Raw genomic sequence first — 20,322 nt, 5'->3', positions numbered from 1 at the left:
AACCCGAGCAAAAAATCCAAGGGAAGTTCAAATAGCCTACTTTAAAGTTCCCATTCTCATCGAGTGGTTGGCATGGGATATATCCTTTCCCACAATTTTTATCCGACCAAACAAACCAACTTAACACAAAACAATCATGCAACAAATCTTTCTTTCACACTCATAGATTGAGCCATAGATTCATAGATTGAATCTCGGCATGGCTTCTTTCTCTTCAATTGCAGTCACTGCAACTCTCAAGCTCCACGAACACTCCAGAAAATACTCACCAAGCTCTTATCCAACAGAGAAGGTACTCTCTCTTTCTGTTACTTATTCAGAACATATACTTCACTTCTCTGACAAGCATATCTTTGAAGGGGTTAACCACATTTTCTTCAGATAGACCACTTTGTAGTCTCCAAGTACATAACGTAGTACTGTTAGATTGTCGTTTTAGCCTTTGAATTTAAGTACTTATTGTTACTTCTAGCAAAAATTTTACTGGTATGCTACTATTATTATTTAGATTACATCATTTTTTTTTTAATTTTGAATCAAAGCAAGTGATGAATTTTATTTGAAAGTATGTTAATGTTATTGTTTAATTGTGTAGCTCTTTCACTCATTAATTTGGTTAGAGATGTACACTTTTTTTGAATCTGTGCTGAAAATTTTCGACATCATTTTAAACCTTCTAAATGCATAAGAAGTGTTCAGATAAAAGAATACTCACACTAGAAATGCTAATTTCAGGGTCAAAGCATTTCTTTCCAGAAAAGCCAAAGATTCGCTAATTTGGATTTTCGGGAAGCACTTTCATTGACCAGAGAGGGAACAGAAGAGGTGGAACAATCCTTCTACTTTCCCTTGTTGCAACAATGCAAAGATGAATGCTCCTACTCAGACACACAAATTGTTCATGGTCATGCCATGAAAACGGGTGCTCATGAAGACGTTTATGTCATGTCATTTTTGGTCGACGTTTATGTCAAATGTGGGAACATGGATGATGCTCGCAAGGTGTTTGACAACTTGCCTAGAAGAAACGTGGTTGCATGGACCACGTTAATAGTTGGTTATGCTCAGAACTCGCTGCCCAAGCATGGCATTCTTGCTTTTCAAGAGATGTTGTATGCTGGAAGTTCCCCTTCTGCTTACACTCTTGCTGTTGTTCTAAATGCTTGTGCTTCTTTGTACTCTCTTAAGTTAGGAGATCAATTCCATGCTTACATAATCAAATATCATGTTGAGTTTGACACCAATGTTGGCAATGCGCTTTGTAGTTTATACTCCAAATGTGGCAGGTTGGAGTATGCTCTGAAAGCATTCAGGAGAATAAGGCAAAAGAATGTAGTTTCATGGACTTCAGCTGTTTCTGCTTGTGGCGACAATGGTGCAGCTGTTAAAGGGTTAAAACTCTTTCTTGAGATGATTTCTGAGAACATAGAGCCGAATGAGTTCACTGTAACCAGTGTCTTGAGCCAGTGTTGTGCAATTCAGTCTCTAGAATTTGGGACACAGGTTCGTACGATGTGTATTAAATTTGGATATGAATCAAACCTACATGTTAGGAATTCTTTGCTGTATTTGTACATAAAAAATGGTTGCATTGGTGAGGCTCAGAGGTTGTTTAATGGAATGGATGATGTCAGTTTGGTTACATGGAATGCAATGATTGCCGGACATGCACAGATGATGGAACTCACAAAGGATAATCTTTCTTCATGCGAATATGGAAGTGAAGCACTGAAATTTTTCTCCAAGTTGAATCGGTCGGGCATTAAACCTGATCTGTATACCTTCTCCAGCGTCTTGACTATTTGTAGTAGAATTATGGCTTTAGAGCAAGGGGAGCAAATTCATGCGCAGATTATGAAAGCTGGGTTCTTGTCAGATGTGATTGTAGGTACTTCACTGGTTAACATGTACAATAAGTGTGGTAGCATTGAGAGGGCCAGCAAAGCATTTCTAGAGATGTCTACTAGAACTATGATATTATGGACTTCTATGATTACAGGTTTTTCACAGCATGGTATGTCACAACAAGCATTGCGTCTTTTTGGGGATATGAGGCTCACAAGAGTTAAACCAAATGCGGTTACTTTTGTGGGTGTTTTAGCAGCATGCAGCCATGCTGGAATGCTCAATCAAGCACTCAACTACTTTGAGATCATGCAAAAGAGATATAAAATTACACCTGTTATGGACCACTATGAGATCATGGTTGATATGTTTGTGAGGTTAGGTAGGCTGGAGCAAGCTCTGAATTGCATTAAGAAACTGAATTGTGCACCTAGTGAGTCTATTTGGTCAAGCTTCATTGCTGGTTGTAGAAGCCATGGGAATCTGGAATTGGGGTTTTATGCTGCTGAACAGTTACTAAGTCTCAAACCAAAAGATACAGAGACATATGTATTGTTGTTGAATATGTACCACTCAGCTGGGCGTTCTGAGGATGTTTCAAAGGTGAGGAAGATGATGAAAGAGAAGAATGTTGGAAAATTGAAGGATTGGAGCTGGATTAGTATTAAAAACAAAGTATATTTGTTTGAAACCACTGACAAAACACACCCAGAGAGTTCAGTAATATGTAAATCATTGGAAGATTTACTTGCCAAAGCCAAGAGTCTTGGCTACGAGATGCTAGAAAGTGTGGAAATACTTGATGAAGAGGAAGGGGAAAAGACATCCTCCCCTACCTTTTATCACAGTGAGAAGTTGGCCATTACATTTGGGTTGGAGAACTTGCCAAGTTCTTCTCCAGTAAGGGTTGTCAAGAGCACTTTATTATGCAGGGATAGCCATAATTTTATTAAGTATGTCTCAACACTGAGTGGTAGGGAAATCATCCTTAGAGACAGTAAGCGGCTTCACAAATTTGTCAATGGAAAATGCTCTTGTGGAAATTTTTGTGGTTTTCTCTAAAAGCAGCAGCCAAAATTTTATGTGTTGCAGTAAAAAATTGATGAGTTTTTTTTTCACGTCTCCACACTTACTAATATAACACGTAAAACTACACTGATAAGCTTCAAACTATTGTGATTATAGTTTACCAAAAGGTTAGCGCATGGATTACTAGATCACACATGAAATCTTTAACATGTATTAAACAATGTACAAATGGCTTACCCTTCTAAGATGGTATGATGATCTTGGCTCCGCAGAACATGTGAGACATCAGATTTCTTTAGTTTACTGAAACATTTTTTTTTTAATGTTATATGTTCAAAAATTATCCAAAATATCAACAGTAAACCATCTGTTTGTGTTATTATAAACTTAGGGTATGATTGTTTGATTGTTCCAAAGTCTTAAAAATATGTGAAGTCAGGCAAGAGACAGGTTGTCCCCAATGTGCATGGGAAACAAGCATACTATAATAACGTGGTGAAATTGGAGAATTTCATTATATACACTAAAAGCCTCATCCTGACCCTTAAACATTTCGGAATATCCTTTTTAGAATGTAAAAATGAGGTGTAAAGTGAGCTTTTTTAACAAATTTAAAAAATTGGTTTTTGTTGCAGAAGTTCTAGGAAGGGAGAGGGTCTTCGAAGAACAATCAAATGAAGAATTCCTATGTTGCATCCTCTGGAAGTAGGTGCTTCCATTTGCATGAACCTTAGTAACAACTCTGTTTCCCTTCTTGATTGTCATCCTTTCTATGGTCGCTTCTAGCTCCTTAACTTTTGATTCTTCATCATTCATTAGGTAGTGGACTGATGTGCTAGCTTCTCCTACAAACTTTTTCTGCACTGACAAGTGAAAAACATCATGAATGAGTGATCCAATTGGTAATTGGATCTTGTAAGATACTACTCCTATCTTGTCGATTACAACATAATGTCCACAATATTTTTGAGCTAATTTGGCATTACTCCTAAATGCTATAGAGATTTTTCCATAAGGGTGTAATTTCACGAATACCAAACCTTTGATTTTTGTCAGTGCTTTGACATGGGTAGCCAAGTTTCAGACCATGTGGATCACTAGTCATATAAGGAAGAAGTCGATGCATAGTCTTATTGATAGTGGGAGTATCCATAATTTCTTAGACATCAATGTAGTCAAGAAATTAGGGTGCAGGATTGACGAAATGGGTCATGTTAGCGTTATTGTGGTTAATGGGAGCAAGAGTCCATATTAATACTATGGTCAAAGGTTTTTCTTGGCTTATACAGAATACTGCCTTTACTTCGAATATCTTATTGTTACCGTTAGGTTACTATGATATGATTCTTGGGATAGAATGACTGATTACATTGGAGGATAATTACATGGAACTTTGACAAGTTAACCATGGAATTCATTGCTTAAGGAAGACGACATGTTTTGAGAGGTAATTCTTCTACAAATATCAAAACCATTCGCAGCATCTACCTAAGACTTTGGCTGCAGGAGTTCACATTTCTATGTTGCAAATATGTGAGCATGAAGAAGGCTTATTGTTGCGTTCTCTGTTTACCCATGCTACATCTGCCACAATTCTTAATGGTATTGATCAGTTGCTACTTCAATATGAAGATGTGTTTGCAATCCCCACTACCCTACCACCTAAAAGGCCAAATCATGATCACACTATTCCTTTGTCTCAAGGAACTAATCTTGTGAATAAGCGACCTTATTGGTATTCTAAGCATCAGAAGGACATAATAGATGAATTGGTACAAGATTGTTAAAAGAGTGAGATTATCCAAAACAACAACAACCCTTATAGTAGTATGGTAGTGTCGGTTGGTAAAAAGGATGGAAGTTGGAGACTTTGTATTGATTATAAGGACCTCAACAAGAATACAATAAAGAACAGGTTCCTTAAACCCTTGGTTGATGATCTCTTGGATGAGCTACATGACTCTATTGTATTCTCCAAAATTGACTTGCAATCGGGCTATAATATTATCAAAATGGCAAAGTCAGGAATACATAAAACAATCTTCAAAACACATGCAGGGCATTATGAATACTTGGTCATTCCTTTTGGTTTAACCAATGCTCCTACCACATTTCAGGGCTCAATGAATTCCATGTTTCAGGAGTATTTGAGGAAGTTCTTGTAGGTCTTTTTTATGACATTCTGATTTACACCAAAAGTGTGGAGGATCATTTGTATCATTTACACAATCTTGTCTATCATGTGCGCAGATGCTTAGGTAGCCAAGAAATCTAAGCTCTACTTTGCGGTTACTCGTGTAGAGTACTTAAGGCATTTTATCACGGATGAAGGAGTCTCTATTGACCTTGCTAAGGTAGACGCAGTGAGGAATTGGCCACTTCCTCAGTTCATCAAGAAACTAAGAGGTTTTTTTTGGTACCAGCGGTATGGTTCAGAGAGTAACGCAGCGGAATAAAAACTTTAGTAAGCAGAAAGCGTGTTCGGTCACTTTATATTAAAATGGTCAGTTTATAATATAAATTATCTAAGAGACAATTTATCGAACAATTGATATGCATAAAAAGTAAAAAGTGTAGGGAATAGAAAAATCACACAAATAATTTTTATACTGGTTCGATTCAAAAGAATCTACGTCCAGTCGTTAATCACTATAAAAAGTGATTAACAGTTCCACTAAAAATAAGTTTCACAGATTACAAATATATTGAATAAAACAGATAAAATAAACCTTTCTTCGACGAACGAACCGGAAGATGAACACTCTTCCAACTCGAAGAGAACCGCTCCGACAATTGACAAACGATACGCGAGCTTCTCCTATTCACGAGACCAGGCAGAGCACCTTGCTAACTCGAAGAGAACCGCCCTGGCTATCGACACACGAAACACGAGCTTCTCCTGTTCACGAGACCAAGCAAAGGAACCTGAACAATAGCTTTTGAGAACTTCCTCTGACACACAGTATTCTCCAAAAACTCTATGTTCAACAACGTTCTCTTTTGAATTTCTCAGAACCTAAATATATAGCCAGCTGCTCTCAATATCAAAGGTCAGGTTCCAACTAACACAAATAATCGATTATTGTAAGTGATAATCGATTATCCAAGTCCGTTACAGGGTTTTCAAAATATGATAATCGATTATGTGAAGTGATAATCGATTATTCTTGAAAGACTTGTGATAATCGATTATTGTTTGACATAATCGATTATTTCACTAAAATTTACAAGTTTTACAAAATTAAAGACTTTTCTACTACATATAAATTCTACAAGTTGCTTTTAAATAATTCTAATATCTTTTTCAAGTAAAACTTCTTGCAGCATCATCAAAACAATTGTCTTCAAGATTTACCAATATTCCTTTATTGGTAACAATCTCCCCCTTTTTTATGATGATAAAAAATTCAAGTTTTAAAAGCAACTTTGGCTTACCTGCAAAAACATACAAGCTAACAGACAACAACAAGGTTAGCAATACCTGTATCAATTTATATTATATTTCTCCCCTTAAAAATATATTTCTCCCCCTTTTTGATCATAAGCAAAACGATTAATGTAAAGATATCCCCCTTAATATGATCTCCCCCTCAATTATACAATGTATGCATACAAGAAACATAACAGATCATTTTATTCATAAGAGAAGGATTACATTAACTTCATAAGGAGCATCACACAAGATATAATTAAAACATAAAGAAAATAACACAACAAACAATCAACTTAAAGGCCTATTTCTAAAATTCAGGACTAGGGGATCTCTCAGGTGGTTGAATGTTAAGATGATTCTCGATGTTAGTTAGGCGAACATCAAGATCAAGAAATTGATCAACCATGTATTCATCAATAGATTGTTGTCACTCATAAATCTCTTCAAAGTGTGTTCTCTGTGCTAGACTCATATCCTCTAATTGCTTAGATAATCTTGCAAAGTGTTCTTCCATAGAAGCTGAGGATGAGGAGGGTATGTTTGATGGACCAACATCAGAAGGAGCAACAACACTTACGGGGTCTGCCATGTGTGTATCCATGTCATCTTCTTCATCATGATCTGAATGAGCGTCATCTTTATGAATAATGGCATTTCCTCGAGTGACAAATCCCATTTTCCTAAACGTGGTATCACCAATCTCAGATCCAATGGCTTGAATTGTTTGAACATGTTCTCCTTCCACATTAACTCCTTTATATTCTAAATTTCTAGAAATGAGAAGAGCATAAGGAAAATGATAGGAATGAGATTTCTTAGCTTTTACCATTGTGTCAGAAATGAGAGCAGGCCAATCAATGTGTATGTGATTTAGGATCCCATACAAAAGAAGCAGATCCTGCTCAGAGCATTGAGCATGGTTGGTTGCTCTAGGACACAGGAGCCACACAATTAAGTAGTGGATCATCCTCTCTTCAACTTTAAAGCCACCAACAAGCAGTTGCCTGCGGTTGGTCTGCTGTTCAGGATGGCGCAAGAAGGATTGAAAGACCATCAGTCGGTTGAAGTCAAAAATTCCAAGATGAACCTTCACAGCATCATCCTAGATGGTAAGTTGGGCGATATTAGTCCACACATCGTCATCAAAAATTATGCGGACTCCCTTTACTTTAGTGGATATGATCCCATCACGATATCTCAAGTTCAAGTAGAAAACTCTTATGAGATCGGGATAAATACAACCTTTTTGCTCCACCAAATATGTGAGACCTTGACCAGCAAAGAGATCTGGAAATTGAAANAAGTAGAAAACTCTTATGAGATCGGGATAAATACAACCTTTTTGCTCCACCAAATATGTGAGACCTTGACCAGCAAAGAGATCTGGAAATTGAAATCCATAGAAACGATAAAAATCAAGACGAATAAACTTTACCGCCATGATTCTCCTTTCTTGCCATGAATTCACAAAATTCGCATGTTTTTCTGGATCCGAAATCCATCCATCTATGGTTGCAGGACGTGATTGAGAAGAAGAGGATGCTACAACAGCTCTGCGGCGATGTCTTCTTGAAACAGCCATGGAGGAAGTTTGAAAGAGTGAGGCTTTGAGAAAGGGAAAAGAAATGGAGAGAATTTTTGCTCTAGATTTGATTTCTGCAGTTTCTGGGTGCAAAGGAGTGACTAATAATCGATTATAGGGGGCTATTTATAAGAAAAATGGAAAAACTAGCCATTTATAGCCGTTATGGGATGCTCCAACGACTTTATTTTTCAAACTGTTAGCGTGATAATCGATTATTGCTCGAGATAATAGATTATCTGCTCAAGAATCACTGCCCAGAAATTGCATGATAATCGATTATGCCTGATGATAATCGATTATCTGCTCAAAATTTTCCAGATTTGAGTTTTGAGATTGAATAATCGATTATTCGCTTATGATAATCGATTAAAAACGCTATATTTACAAAAATTTAAGAATTTCACAAGCCTTGATCCTAAGACATCTAATGCTCCTAGTTCTTTTCTAAGCTCATAAAATCTATCCTTAGGTAGTGCCTTGGTGAAAATATCAGCTAATTGATGTAATGTATCAACATATTTAATTTGACAATCCCCCTTTTGAATATGGTCTCTTAAGAAATGATGTCTAATCTCAATGTGCTTAGTTCTTGAATGCATTATGGGGTTCTTAGTCAGATTTATAGCACTAGTATTATCACATTTTAGTGGAATATTATTAAGGAAGATATCAAAGTCTTCCAGTTGTTGTTTCATCCATAGAATTTGGGCACAACAATTGCCAGCAACAATATATTCACCTTTAGTGATAGACAAAGCTACACACGCTTGTTCCTTTGAGTGCCAGGAAACCAAAGAACAACCCAGAAAATGACAGGTTCCACTAGTACTTTTCCTATCAATTTTACAACCACCATAATCTGCACCAGAATAACCTATTAAACTAGGTGAACCATCAGAGGGATACCAAAGTCCAAAAGAAGTGGTTCCCTTAAGGTATTTTAAGATTCTCTTGACAACAGTCAAATGAGATTCTTTAGGATTGGCTTGATACCTAACACATACACATACACATACACTTTGCATAATATATGGTCTACTAGCAGTTAGGTACAACAAAGATCCTATCATTCCTCTAAACATAGTTTCATTTACTCCTTTTTCAGCTTCATCCTTATCTAAATAGCATGAAGTCGCCATAGGTGTACTAGCTTCTTTGCAAGTATCCATACCAATTTTTTTTAAGAACTTCCCTACAATATTTTGTTTGGGAGATAAAAGTACCTCCATTCATTTGCTTTATTTGTAGTCCTAAAAAGAAATTCAGCTCACCCATCATAGACATCTCAAACTCACCTTGCATTATTTTTGCAAATTCTTCACATAAAGAGTCATCAGTTGACCCAAATATAATATCATCTACATAAACTTGCACAATCAAGATGTGTTTTCCTACTTTCTTTATAAATAAGGTTGAATCAACCTTACCTCTGGAAAAATCATTATCAATTAAAAAGTCATCATCCTGTTGAAATCTTCAAGTCCTAAATGAAATTTGACAGCATCATCCCAGATGGGGAGTTGAGCAACATTGGTCCACACGTCATCATCTAAAATAATGCGTACGCCCTTGACCTTAGTGGAGATTATCCCATCTCGATAGCGCAAATTGAAGTAGAAAACTCTTATAAGATCAGGATAAATGCATCCTTTTTGCTCTACCAGATGTGTTAGTCCCTGCTCAACAAAAATGTTTGGAAATTGAAAGCCATAGAAGCGGAAAAAATCTAAATGGATATACTTTACCGCCATGATTTTCCTTTCTTGCCAAGAGTTTAAAAAATCTGCATGTTTCCCTTGATCTAAAATCCATCCATCTATGTTTGCAAGGTATCAACATATTCAATTTGACAATCCCCTTTTGAATATGATCTCTTAAGAAATGGTGCCTAATTTCTATGTGCTTAGTTCTTGAATGCATTATGGGGTTCTTGGTCAGATTTATAGCACTAGTATTATCACATTTTAAAGGAATATTGTCAAGGAAGATATCAAAGTCTTCCAGTTGTTGTTTCATCCACAAAATTTGGGCACAACAGTTTCCAGCTGCAATATATTCAGCTTCAGTGGTAGACAAAGCTACACATGCTTGTTTCTTTGAGTGCCATGACACTAAAGAACATCCCAAGAAATGACAGGTTCCACTAGTACTTTTTCTATCAATTTTACAACCACCATAATCTACATTAGAGTAACCTATTAAACGAGGTGAGGCATCAGAGGGATACCAAAGTCCAAAGGAAGTAGTTCCTTTAAGATATTTTATAATTCTCTTAACAGCAGTCAAATGGGATTCTTTAGGATTACCTTGGTATCTAGCACATACACTAACACTCTGCATAATATCTGGTCTACTAGCAGTTAAGTATAGCAAAGATCCTATTATGCCTCTAAACATGGTTTCATTCACTCCCTTTCCAGTTTCATCCTTATCTAAATAACATGAATTCTTTGCAATTATCCATACCAAATTTCCTAAGAATTTCTCTACAGTATTTAGTTTGGGAGATGAAAGTACCTCCATTCATTTGTTTTATCTGTAGTCCTAAGAAAAAATTTAACTCACCCATCATAGACATCTCAAATTCACCTTGCATTATTTTTGCAAACTCTTCACATAAAGAGTCATCAGTTGATCCAAAAATAATATCATCTACATAAACTTGCACAATTAAAATGTGTTTTCCTACTTTCTTAATGAATAAGGTTGAATCAACCTTTCCTCTAGAAAANTCATTTTTAATCAAAAAGGTACTAAGTCTTTCATACCAAGACCTAGGTGCCTGTTTAAGACCATACAGGGCCTTTTTCAACTTATAAACATGATCAGGATATTTGAAATCCTCAAAACCAGGAGGTTGACTAACGTACACCTGTTCTTTTATAAAACCATTTAAATACGCAGTTTTCACATCCATTTGATACAGTTTAAATTTCATCAAAGATGCATATGCAAGTAACAATCTAATTGCTTCTAACCTGGCCACTGGTGCATATGTTTCATCATAGTCTATACCTTCCTCTTGGCAGTAGCCCTTTGCAACTAGCCTTGCTTTGTTCTTTGTGATTTTTCCATCCTCATCAAGCTTGTTCCTCATTTTGTTCCTATGACTTGATAATCATCTTGCTTCGGAATAAGTTCCCAGACTTCATTCCTTTCAAATTGGTTTAACTCTTCTTGCATAGCAACACACCACTTATCATCTTGAAGAGCTTCCTTTATGTTCTTGGGTTCTATCTGAGACACAAAAGCTACAGTTAGACAGAAGTTATTAAGATTATGTCTAGTAGTTACCCCTTTTGAGATATCTCCAATGATGTTGTCCAAGGAGAGTCCTCTTGGTTGTTGATAGCTTTTAGGATCAACAGCTTGAGGTGTTTCTTGAAGTTCTGGAGGATAGTTCTCGTTTAGATACATCTCTTCAAGAGCTCCCCTCAAATAATCCTCATCACCTGCAATAGGTTTATTTGACTCAAGAGGGTTTACCTCAAGGTTCACAATCTCATCAAAGACAACATGCATTGATTCTTCAATTATCAAAGTTCTTCTATTGAATACTCTATATGCTTTGCTAGNNAAAGANTATCCTAGAAAAATTGCTTCATCAGATTTTGCATCAAATTTACCAAGATTATCTTTACCATTATTCAATACAAAGCATTTGCACCCAAATATTTTCAAGTGAGATACATTTGGTTTTCTACCATTTAGCAGTTCATAAGTAGTTAATTTCAGAATTGGCCTAATAAGCATCCTGTTTAACACATAACAAGAATTGGCACATTAGATTCATTCATAAGGGTTCTAGCTAATTCTTCTAATGATCTATTTTTCCTTTCAACGACACCATTTTGTTGGGGAGTTCTAGGTGCAGAAAAGTTATGTGTTATGCCATATTCTTCACAAAATTTTTCAAAAGATTCATTTTCAAATTCACCACCGTGATCACTTCTCAATGATTTGATTTTCAAATCTTTTTCATTTTGAATACGTTTAGCAAAAGATTTAAAGGCTTTGAAAGATTCACTTTTCAAAGTTAAAAAGAAGGTCCAAGTGAATCTAGTGTAATCATCAACAAAATTACAAGAGCATAGTAATTTCCACAAAAACTTTTAATTCTAGATGGACCAAACAAGTCCATATGCAAAAGTTCTAAAGGTTTTGATGTTGAAATCATGCTTTTGGATGAAAATGAAGATTTGGTTTGTTTACGTTTTTGACATGCAGTGCATAATTTGTCTTTCTCAAATTTCAGTTTAGGCAAACCAATCACAAGATCTTTAGAAATTAATTTATTCAAATGTTGCATATGAATGTATGTAGCTCTTTTATGCCATAGCCAAGGATTTTCTTCTTTAGCAACCAAGCATGTTATACTATGACTAGATGCACTTTCAATATCAATCAAATATATATTGTTATGCCTAACACCTTGCAAAGCAATATCAGTAGAATCTTTAAAATAAGCAGTGCATTTATCACTTTCAAATGTTACCTTGAGACCTTTGTCACATAATTGACTTATGCTTAGGAGGTTGTGCTTGAGGCCTTCAACATATAAGACATCTCTTATAGTTAATGTGTTTCCTCCTCCAATGTCTCCGGTACCCATGATTCTACCTTTGTTGTTATCTCCATAAGTTACAAATCCTTGCTTTTTCTTCTCAAAAGAGATCAACCTTTTCTTGTCACCGGTCATGTGTCTTGAACAACCACTGTCAAGATACCACAATGACTTCTTTGACTTAGTAGGTTCCTACAAAACAAATTAGTAAGAATTTAGGTCCTCAATCTCATTATGGGTCCTTGGGGTTAGTTCATGCAAGTATATATCATTTCACAACTTTAACCCATGCATATTTACCATTTGGAACACCAAAATATTTAATGTTGCATTTGTTTGATGTATGTCCATGCTTCATACAGTAAAAACAACAAACATCATTCACTTTATTTTTAACAAAAGTCCCTTTTTCAGCCCAAACTCTACGAGTTCTTCTAGTCTTAGGCTTTTTATTTTTATGCAAGTTCCTATTTCTAATATTGCTTGTTTTAAAGTTAGTTTTCACATGAAAATTTGTCTTAGTTGCCTTTGCAACTAGGTTTTCAAGTTTGTCAATATCAAACATATGACTCTTACAAGACAAACATTCAACACGTTCAACAGTAGCATTTGCATCAGACAATTTTGTTTCTAAAGTACTAACTTTATTTCTTAAAAAAACTTCATCATCAAGCAATTTGTCATACTTTAATTTTAAATCATTGTGCTCTTTCTTAAGCTTCTTATGTGCAACATCAAGTTTTTCAGATTCATTCATTAGTTCAAAGAAAGCTTTTTGCAAGTCTAACTCACTAGGTTCAAAGGTAGACTTACTTGGCTTCCAGTATCTTCTGAGTCAGCCATTAGACAAATATTAGCTTCTTCATCTGAATCACTTGAGCTTGTTAAGCTAGATGCATTGTCTTCCCACACTATGTAAGCTTTCTTTTTCTTATGAAACTTTCTTTCTTTCTTTTCTTCACTTTTCTTATTCTTTGGACATTCAGTTTTCATGTGTCCTCTTTCTCCACATCCATAGCATTTAACACTTGAAGGAGATTCTTGATTTTCTCTCCTTTCTTTACGAAATTTGTCCTTACTTTTTGCCTTCATAAACTTGGCAAATTTCTTTATCATGAGGCTCATGTTCTCCCCATCATCAGAATCATCATCTTCAAAATTTTTTGAACTTTTGCCTGTAGAGATCTCGGACTTGAAGGCTAGTTTCTTCCTTCTGCCTTGATCTTCTTCCGCAGTTAATCTCTTCAACTCAAGCTCGTGCTCACGAAGCTTTCCAAATAGAATTAGCATCGTCATTTGAGAGAGATTTTGTGACTCTGAAATGGCAGTCACCTTTGGTTGCCAAGACCTGTCCAATGATTTCAAAATTTTTACATTCAATTCATCAGTATCAAAGGTCTTACCCAACCCTGCCAAATGGTTCACTATGTGAGTGAAACGCTTTTGAACATCAGAAATTGTTTCTCCAAGTTGCATTCTAAACATCTCATACTCCTGAATGAGAGCGTTCTTCCTTGCACGTTTCACGTCCTCTATTCCTTCATGTGTGACTCTGAGGACTTCCCACATTTTCAGTGTTGTCTTACACACTGAAATTCTACAGAATTCATCAAGTACAACAGCAGATGAAATAATATTACAAGCTTTAATATCAAACCGAGCTCGTCTATTTTCTTCAGCAGTCCAGTTAAAGTATGGTTTTTCTACCTATACACCATCAACTGTGCTCTTAGGAATAAAAGGACCATTTTGTACAGCTTCCCAGATGCCTCTGTCAGCAGACCCCATAAAAATTTCCATTCTGACTTTCCAGAACACATAGTTATCACTAGTAAAACGTGGTGGTCTGTTAATAGAAGCACCCTCAGCGTATACAAGATTTTGAGTATGATGACCGACCATTTTCGCAATTTTTGAAAAACTATCAAAGCAAGTTCTGATACCAATTTTTGGTACCAGCGGTATGGTTCAGAGAGTAACACAGCAGAATAAAAACTTTAGTAAGCGAAAAGCGTGTTCGGTCACTTTATATTAAAATGGTCAATTTATCGAACAATTGATATGCGTAAAAAGTAAACAGTGTAGGAAATAGAAAAATCACACAAATAATTTTTATACTGGTTCGATTCAAAAGAATCTACGTTCAGTCGTTAATCACTATAAAAAGTGATTAACAGTTCCACTAAAAATAAGTTTCACAGATTACAAATATAGTGAATAAAACTGATAAAATAAACCTTCCTTCGAGGAACGAACCAGAAGATGAACACTCTGCCAACTCAAAGAGAACTGCTCTAACAATCGACAAACGATACACGAGCTTCTCCTATTCACGAGACCAAGAAAGGGAACCTGAACAATAGCTTTTGAGAACTTCCTCTGACACACAGTATTCTCCAAAAACTCTATGTTCAACAAAATTCTCTTTTGAATTTCTCAGAACCTAAATATATAGCCAGCTGCTTTGAATATCAAAGGTCAGGTTCCAACTGACACAAATAATCGATTATTGTAAGTGATAATCGATTATCCAAGTCCGTTACAGGGTTTTCAAAATATGACAATCGATTATGTGAAGTGATAATCGATTATTCCTGAAAGACTTGTGATAATCGATTATTGTTTGACATAATCGATTATTTNAGTAANNTTTNCANGTTTTACAAAATTAAAGACTTTCCTACTACATATAAATTCTACAAATTGCTTTTAAAGAATTCTAATATCTTTTTCAGGTAAAACTTCTTGCAGCATCATCAAAACAATTGTCTTCAAGATTTACCAATATTCCTTTATTGGTAACAATTTTACGGGGTTGGTGGGCTATTATATAAGGTTTGTGCGGAGATATATAACGATTGAATGACATGTTAAAGAAAGATAGTTTTTCTTGGTTGGGTGAAGCTAAATTGGCCTTTCAATGTCATAAGGATCAATTAAGCCAAGTGTTTGTATTAGCCTTATCTGATTTTAGGAAGCCTTTTGTGGTAGAGGTGGATGCCTCGAGATTTAGGGTTTGACCTATTCTTATGCAAGATCATAATCTTATAGCTTTTATTAGTAGAAGCTTGAATGTTTAACAATCCTTGTCTACTTACGAGAAGGAGTTACTAGTTATAGTGTACATAGTACAAAAGTGGAGGCACTACTTATTACCTAAATAATTTGTAATCAAAACTGGTCATCGAAGTCTGAAGTATATTCTGGATTAGAGACTTTCCACAACCTTCTAACAAAAATGGTTTGTAAAACTCATGGAATATGGCTTCATTGTTGAGTATAAGTGTTACGTCCTTGGCAAGTGTACCAGATCGTTATCAAGTAATATAAAACGGGTAAGTCCGAGTATCGTTTTCCCAAAGGACTCTTAGGCCTTATCTTTTGTGTAAATCAATTTTATAAGACTTGTAAAGGAATAAATCTTGTGGGTGTATGCAAGAACGAAAACAAATATGCACATGCAAGTGATTCAAATGGCAAGAAAAAGATATGGATGAATGGAGTTGTTGGGGTTTACAATTTCATCTTATCCACTCTCTTATATCTACTCTTCTTATTTAATCTGCTTTATTATCTAATTGTCATGCAAACTTTTTTAGTCTACCCTAAACCCGATCCCTCGGCGAAAAGAGCCTACTACTAGTTACTGGCTTATTATCCCTAGTCTCCCCTAGTAACTAGCAATGCAAGTATCACAGAAGCAAAATACAATTGATCGTCCTACCCCTATCCCTAGGTGGTATTGCTTAATCAAGGAATTCCCTATCAGTTCATGACTTCCCCGTACGTCCCCGTATCGACAAAGGCAAATATCTTTATATCGAATGAGTTAAACGATAAAAGCTTTAAGCATAGATAAGAAACCCAACAATTTATAATCAAAGCATATGCAAGCATATAAATAAAATAAGAATTTCAGTAAAAGAGAGTTTCAAAAGATTACATTGTTCCCCAACAACAAAGGGTTTAGTTCACCATTGACATGGTGAAACCAGATGGAATACAATGAAAGAATGGAAGAATAAACCCTAAATTTGGTAGATTGGAGCCTAAGGATCCAAGGAACCACCTCCAAGGAGTGTAGAAGTGCTCTAGACGTCTCTTCTGCCAAAAGAATACAATTTGAATCGCATTGGGGCTATTTATAGAGCATAAAAGTAACAAAATTTAAGCCCAAGCCCAGCAGACAACCGCTCAGTGGTTTCCCCTTAATCGCGCCACCGCTCAACGGTCTGTTTCACCGCTAAGCGGTTTGCCTCTAATCGCAAAACCGCTCAGCTTCGACTCCTGGGCACCACACAGTGGCTTCTCTCTCGAATTTGACGCTCAGCGTTGGACCTTGACGCTGAGCAGTGCATAAACTCTTCTTTTCTTCCTTTTTCTTCTTCTTTCTTGAGTCTACTTCACTTCCATCCTTAACTCCCATCAAAACCGTGCAAAAAAATGTAAAACAAGCATAATATCTCTAAAAACAGCTTTTGACTCTCATGTGACTCAACTTAAGTGTTTTACTTGATTCTAAGCTCATTCTAAGCCACAAAGGGCGTGTTTTGATATCAAATTTAAGCATGAAAATAACGGTTTTTAAATCGTTATCACAACTCCAAACTTAGAATTTTGCTTGTCCTCAAGCAAACAAGACAAAACTTGGCTTTCCACTTTTTCATCAAATAGTTCAACATTTTGAAAATCCATTTTTCTCATGACAAGAACTACTCAATTCAGATTTTCAGTGGAATCTTATCAAGATGCATGCATGCTTTCAATTCAATTCAATTCACATAATCACATATTTCCCAACAGATGTCTTATTTATGAATGATCAATCCACTAAGCATAGATGTAAAGATGAGATTTATCAATTCTCACCAAGCAACTGTTTAACTCAATCACTCAAGTATTTAAGAGGACAATCCACTCTCTACTATTCACATATCACATGAAACAAAATTGCCCTTCATCTAATACAATCAACATTCTCACATGAAAATGCCATCACAAGGACTTTTCCAAGGCTTATAATGAGGCTGGGCTAACAAGAAAAATTGGTTTTTCTGGATTACAAAATCCTTGAGTCAAGAGAGCTATTTTAACATTCAAAGTTCAAGCACAAACTCTCTTTTTCACCAATCTCACTCATTCCCAACTTCTTCCCTTTTCTTTTTATTTTTACATTAAGCTCATCTTTCATGCTTTTTCTTTTCTCATGCATTTTTCTTTTTCAACACTTGCGCTCAAGGCTTTTCTTTTGCTTTCCAATTTTCCCCAAACAACCACAAACTTGAACCTTTTCAATACATACAATTATTCTCAACCCAACTCAAGGCAAATAATTTCAAAACAAGGGTTTTCATCCTGTTTAAGGCCAAGGTTCAAAAAGGGTATAACATTTTAATCATTGTGGGCGAAAATTTTGGCTAAGTGAGGGCTTCCAAACATGGCTTGATCATATGACATAAACATGCAATTCAATCAATTATCAAGACTTAGGCAATATCATTCATGTTTCCCTATGAACAGTACATATATCAATGAATACTCTGGAGCTCAATACCTCACACAACATGCTTTCTCACACATCATTCACTCATACACCCTGCTTAGCATCATAACCACAATCATAAATCACCACACATTTGTTCACATAAGCTAGTGAACCATTCACCTGTATATTAGCATGCACACAGTTTCAATCATTAACCACATTCAATCATCATCAAGTAACTCATCATGTAATAACATTCAGTCAAACCATCATCAGAATCAGTGTACAAGCCAAGCATAGACACATAAAATAAAATTCAACCTATTCTATAAATTCAAAGTACAAAAGAAAAAGAAAAATCCATGTCTAAATGCTAGCATCCATCAGTAGATGCCCTCTCAATCCATGTCCTCATCTGAGTCCTCCTGATCTCCATCATCAACATCCTCGAAGTTCTCCTCATCCTCGTCCTCATCCATGCCTGGTGCTCCAACTGCTTCAGACCTGCTCCTTTGTGCCTGCTCCCTTATGCTTGCTCCCGAGGCCAAGCCATAGCTCCATGGTATCAGAGCTTGCTTTGATATTCTTTCAAAATCTTTGCGAAAATGGTCGGTCACAGTCAAAACATTGTTTATGCTAAGGGTGCGTCTATTAACAGACCTCCATTGTTTATTGGTGATAACTATGCTTTTTAGAAAGTAAGAATGGAAATTTTTATGGGATCTGTTGATAGAGGCATCTGGGAAGCTGTACAAAATGGTCCTTACATTCCTATGAGTACAGTAGATGGTGTAGAAACAGAAAAACCTTATTTTAATTGGACTGCGGAGGAAAATAGACGAGCACAGTTTGATATTAAAGCTCGTAATATTATTTCATCTGCTGTTGTGCTTGATGAATTTTATAGAATTTCTTTGTGTGAGACAGCACAGGAAATGTGGGAAGTTCTGAGAGTCACACATGAGGGTACTGAGGACGTGAAACGGGCAAGGAAGAACACTCTCATTCAAGAATATGAGATGTTCAGAATGCAACCTGGAGAAACAATTTCTGATGTCCAAAAGCGTTTCACTCACATAGTGAACCACTTGACAGGGTTGGGTAAGATATTTGATACTGATGAATTAAATGTTAAAATTCTAAAATCATTGGACAGGTCTTGGCAACCAAAGGTGACTGCCATCTCGGAGTCTCAAAATCTTACTCAAATGACAATGCCAATCCTGTTTGGAAAACCTCGTGAGGACGAGCTTGACTTGAGAAGACTTACTGCTGAAGAGGATCAAGGCAAGAGAAAGACATTAGCCTTCAAATCCGAAATCTCTAAAGGAAAGAGTTTTAAGAGAACTGTAGAAGATGATTCCGATGATGAGGAAAACATGAGCCTCATGATAAAGAAGTTTGCCAAATTCATGAAGGCAGAGGGAAAAGAAAAATTTCATAAAGAAAGGAGAGAAAGTCAAGAATCTCCTTCAAACGTAAAATCTTTTGGTTGTGGAGAGAGAGGACACGTAAAATCTGAGTGTCCAAAGTTTAAGAAAAGTGATGACAAGAAGGAAAGAAAATTTCAAAAGAAAAAGAAGGCGTACATAGCTTGGGAGGACAATGCCTCAAGTTCAACAAGCTCAAGCGATTCAAATGAAGAAGCCAACATTTGTCTGATGGCAGATTCTGAAGATACTGCAAGTCAAGTAAGTGATTCCAGCTTTAAATCAAGTGAACTAGATCTACAAAAAGCTTTCTTTGAATTAATGAATGAATCCGAAAAACTTGATGTTGCTCATAAAAAACTTAAAAAGGAGCACAGTGATTTAAAATTGAAATATGATAAACTGCTTGATGATGAAGTGGTGTTAAGAAACAGAGTCAGTACTTTAGAAGTAAAATTGTCTGACTCAAATGCTATTGTTGAACCTGTTGAATGCTTATCATGCAAGAGCTATATGTTTGATATTGATATACTTAAAAATTTGCTTGCTAAGGCAACTAAAACAAATTCACATGCTAAAACAAATTTTAGTAAAAGCAATATTAAAAATAGAAATGTGCATCAAAATTATAAAACAAAGGTAAAAAGAACTCGAAAAATTTGGGTTGTTAAAGGAACTTTTGTTAAAAATAAAGTTAGTGATGTATGTTGTTTTTATTGTATGAAACATGGTCACACATCAAACAAGTGCAATATCAAACATGTAGGTGTGCCAAGTGGCAAATATGTGTGGGTTAAAGCTGTGAAATGATGCAATCTTGCAAAAACTAACCCCAAGGACCCATATTAAGATTGGGGACCTAAAATTCTTGCTAACTTGTTTTGTAGGAACAATCAAAGTCAAAAGGATCATTATGGTATCTTGACAGTGGATGCTCAAGACATATGACCG

At 35.9% G+C, this 20,322-nt stretch overlaps 2 protein-coding genes across 2 annotated transcripts; one reads left to right on the top strand and one right to left on the bottom strand.

Moving 5' to 3' along the window:
* On the top strand, positions 1-3,057 carry LOC106763022 (pentatricopeptide repeat-containing protein At2g27610). The gene is made up of 2 exons (XM_014647179.2): positions 1-292; positions 736-3,057. Exons 1-2 carry the CDS (start codon positions 200-202, stop codon positions 2,905-2,907), a joined length of 2,265 nt encoding a protein of 754 aa, XP_014502665.1. The 5' UTR covers positions 1-199; the 3' UTR covers positions 2,908-3,057.
* Positions 3,058-18,339: 15,282 nt separating this feature from the next.
* Positions 18,340-20,215, bottom strand: LOC106763471. The gene is made up of 3 exons (XM_014647658.1): positions 20,203-20,215; positions 19,531-19,621; positions 18,340-18,589 (listed from the first exon to the last, which is right to left on the bottom strand). Exons 1-3 carry the CDS (start codon positions 20,213-20,215, stop codon positions 18,340-18,342), a joined length of 354 nt encoding a protein of 117 aa, XP_014503144.1.
* Between the last annotated feature and the right edge of the window lie 107 nt (positions 20,216-20,322).

This window comes from Vigna radiata, chromosome 6 (genome assembly GCF_000741045.1).
Source record: "Vigna radiata var. radiata cultivar VC1973A chromosome 6, Vradiata_ver6, whole genome shotgun sequence".
Classification (NCBI taxonomy): Eukaryota; Viridiplantae; Streptophyta; class Magnoliopsida; order Fabales; family Fabaceae; genus Vigna; species Vigna radiata.
The sequence above is the reverse complement of the archived record's forward strand: the minus strand, read 5'-3'. Positions and strand labels throughout refer to the sequence as shown.